Source organism: Cetorhinus maximus, chromosome 38, assembly GCF_964194155.1.
Source record: "Cetorhinus maximus chromosome 38, sCetMax3.hap1.1, whole genome shotgun sequence".
Classification (NCBI taxonomy): Eukaryota; Metazoa; Chordata; class Chondrichthyes; order Lamniformes; family Cetorhinidae; genus Cetorhinus; species Cetorhinus maximus.
This window is the reverse complement of record NC_135916.1, coordinates 118,031-121,798: the sequence shown is the minus strand read 5'-3', so window position 1 is coordinate 121,798 and position 3,768 is coordinate 118,031. Positions and strand designations below refer to the sequence as shown.

General features: G+C 56.4%; 1 protein-coding gene across 1 annotated transcript in view; it reads right to left on the bottom strand.

The window, feature by feature from the left end:
* Nucleotides 1-2,089: 2,089 nt before the first annotated feature.
* Nucleotides 2,090-3,768, bottom strand: part of LOC144672415 (scavenger receptor cysteine-rich domain-containing protein DMBT1-like) — a 30,770-nt gene continuing 29,091 nt past the window's right edge. The window contains exon 10 of the mRNA XM_078534260.1: nucleotides 2,090-2,454. Coding sequence (XP_078390386.1) covers nucleotides 2,090-2,454 — 365 coding nt within the window. The remainder of the gene's footprint in view (nucleotides 2,455-3,768) is intronic.

Below are 3,768 nucleotides of genomic sequence, written 5' to 3'. Positions count from 1 at the left end.
TTTAGCAGTCGAAATTGAGATGACGAAGGGAAATTTGCGGGGTAACAGATTCACAGGGAGCTTTCCTTGCCCGTTTTCTATGTAGCAGTGCTCGATTCGACAATTTGGGAATTTAGGGAGCGTGGCGCAGACCTCTCGCCATCCGGGGCACGTCCCTGCCAGATATTTCCGAACTGTAATAACTTCAGTTATTTCAACCTGCGAGAGGCTGTGAGGCCGGCGCACCGACACTTTCACTTTATCCTCTCTCCAAAATCGCAACGACAAACTAACAGGAGATTAACTGGGAACCGGGGGTCAAGGGGACCAAGAAGCTGCATGAGCCCCGGTTTGCTGCGGTCACCGGTGACAAGTGCCTCTGTGTGACCCCCTTAGGGAACATGGTGACCGCTGATGAGAATCCAGGCAGCCCCAGCGGTCTAGAGGGTGGGAGAGTCAGAAAACCGAGCACAGTGCTACCAACGGTTTTGGAGAAAAAGATAGGGCTGTCTTGTCCTCCGATTTCCCGCCCCCCTTCTCGCCCACTGGAGGCATGTCCTCACATCACGCTCTCAATACCTCTACCGGTTTGACAACCGCTGATTCTACCGGAGAGCCATGGGAGAGGCGGTCCAGCTGAACTGACCACCCCAAATGAAATCACCCACAGAGACCAGTGACGGACGGTAAGGCAGGTCAATAATGCTGGGGTGAGGGGGAGGGTAGGAGGTGCTCATTTCGAGGAGAAGATGCTCATTCCTGGACAGTCACGAATCAGAGCCATCACCTATTCACCAACCAGCCAAGTGCTTAGGACGGTGTAACTGTGACCTGTGTGTGTCAGGTGACGATCATCGGGAAAGCTGAGCTGAGCCGATGACGTTTGGCGCTGATGATGATGACCTGGTTTACGTCGGACAGTTTGAACCATGGCTCTGTTCTGCACAACATATTCTCTGCAACTATTTCTATAAGATAGGGATGCATCTCAATTGCCTAGTTACAAGTGCACCCAGGCTAATCTCTTCATACAACCTGCTTAGGGAGGACATAGCTTTTCATTTCAATACGAAAAGGAGCAAGGCTCTTACCGGAACAGAACACCAGGAATTAACATGAATTAATGTGGCTCCTGTCTTGCTGTCCAGGACTGTGACTATGTGAATCCACTTGTTACCCATTGCCTTCAGAGTAATATTAACGGCTGTAGTAATACTACTCATTACTATAATAGTAATAAACAAAAATGGAAACAGAAATACCTGGAAAAACTCAGCATCGGCGGAGAGGAGCACAGTTGACGTTTCGAGTCCTCATGACCCTTCAACAGAACTAAGTAAAAATAGGAAAGGGGTGAAATATAAGCTGGTTTAAGGGGGGGGGTGGGACAGGTAGAGCTGGATAAAGGGCCAGTGATAGGTGGAGATAACCAGAAGATGTCACAGACAAAAGGACAAAGAGGTGTTGAAGGTGGTGATATTATCTAAAGGAATGTGCTAATTAAGAGTAGAAAGCAGGACGAGCAAGGTACAGATAGACCAAGTGGGGGTGGGGTGAAGGGATCGAAATAGGCTAAAAGGCAGAGGTAAAACAATGGATGGAAATACATTTAAAAATAATGGAAATAGGTGGGAAAAGAAAAATCTGTATAAATTATTGGGAAAAAAGGGGGGGAATCGGAAAGGGGGTGGGGATGGAGGAGAGATTTCATGATCTGAAATTGTTGAACTCAATATTCAGTCCGGAAGGCTGTAAAGTGCCTAGTCGGAAGATGAGGTGCTGTTCCTCCAGTTTGAGTTGGGCTTCACTGGAACAATGCAGCAGGCCAAGGACGGACATGTGGGCAAGAGAGCAGGGTGGAGTGTTGAAATGGCCAAGCGACAGGGATGTCTGGGTAATGCTTGCGGACAGACCGAAGGTGTTCTGCAAAGCGGTCAAGTCTGCGTTGGGTCTGTCCGACTTGGAGGAAACGGCATTGGGAGCAGCGAATGCAGTAGACCAAATTGAGGGAAGTGCAAGTGAAATGATGACTACTTCTGGTCCGGAAACAGGTCAGTCAGCAGCGAGCGGTTGAGGTTTGGAAAGGAAGTGTTGATTCAGATTGTCCAGCCTAAGAGGGATGACCCCCAGCCAGGCCGCTGTAGGATAAGCCGCGGTTACCTGTACAAATAGCGGACGCGGCCTCATCGGGCCCGCAGTTGTGTTCCCCCAGCGGGTTCTTCGCGCAGCGCAGTAAGGAGGCTTCGCTGCCGTCGCACTGGACGTCGTCCAGCAGGAAGGAGGCCGGGGCCGGTCCGAAGCGAGCGGCCGGAGGGGCCTCCCGAGCGGGGCCGCAGCCCGCCTGCCGGCAGGCGACCTCGGCGTCCGGCAGCTCCCAGCCGTCATCGCACACCGAGCCCCAGGTGCGGTTGTAGTACAGCTCCACCCGCCCGGAGCAGGGGCTGTCCCCGTCCGCCAGGCGCAGCGGGAGGTCGTCTGGAGAAGGGAGAGCGGGGGAGGGGGGAGGGGGAGAGGGGTGGGGTTGGGGAGAGGGTTGGGGGGTGGGGGTGGGGGAGAGGGGTGGGTGTTGGGGGGGTTAGGGGGTGGGGGAGAGGGGTGGGAGTGGGGGAGAGGGGTGGGGGAGATGGGTGTGGGTGGGTTGGAGGTGGGGAGTGGGGGAGAGGGGTGGCGGAGAGGGGTGCGGGTGGGGGGTGGGAGTGGGAGGTGGGGGAGAGGGGTGGGGGTTGGGGAGAGGGGTGGGGGTGGGTGTGGAGGTGGGGGGTGGGGGAGAGGGGTGGCGGAGAGGGGTGGGAGTGGGGGGTGGGGGTGGGAGGTGGGGGAGAGGGGTGGGGGTGGGGGAGAGGGGTGGGGGAGATGGGTGTGGGTGGGGGTGGAGGTGGGGAGTGGGGGAGAGGGGTGGCGGAGAGGGGTGGGGGTGGGGGGTGGGGGTGGGAGGTGGGGGGGAGGGGTGGGGGTTGGGGAGAGGGGTGGGGGTGGGGGTGGAGGTGGGGATTGGGTTGGGGTGGGGGTGGTGGGGGAGAGGGGTGGGGGTGGGGGTGGAGGTGGAGGTGGAGGTGGGGGTTGGGTTGGGGTGGAGGTGGAGGTGGGGGTTGGGTTGGGGTGGGGGTGGTGGGGGAGAGGGGTGGGGGTGGAGGTGGGGGGTTGGGGGAGAGGGGTGGGGTTGGGGGTGGATGTGGTGGTGGGGGTTGTGGTGGGGGTGGGGGAGAGAGGGAGGATGGGGTGGTGGGTGGGGGGTGATGGGAGGGGTGAGGGTGGGGGAGACGGGTGGGGGTGGGGAAGAGGGGTGGGGGTGGGGTGGGGGGAGAGGGAGAGGGGTGGGTGGGGGAGGGGTGGGGGAGGGGGTGGGGGTGTGGGGGTGGAAAAAAAAACAAACAAAACAAGTGAAGCTTGGTATTCCATCCAAATCTTCCTAGCAACATAAGCAACCACAAAAGCAAAATACTGCAGATGCCGGAAACCTGAAACAAAAAAAACTGGAGAGTAAAAATAACTCAGCAGGTCTAAGAGCGTCTGTGGAGGGCGGGAAAACCGAGTTAGCGTTTCGAGTCCTGATGACTCTTTTTCGGAGCACTCCGAAGGACTCTTCAGAGCTTTCCCAGTTGTTATGTCCGATGCGGGCGGCAAAGCGGAGTTATCGAAACTTCCCAGAGGGAAACTTGAAACAACTGTCATAACCTATAATTTTTAAGTGTTACGTTTGGGATGGCACAGAGTACAAGAGCGCAATGACCTGTTTTCTGTGCTGAGGTGTTTCGTGGTTCTATGGGGTGCAGCTCTAAATTCAGGAAT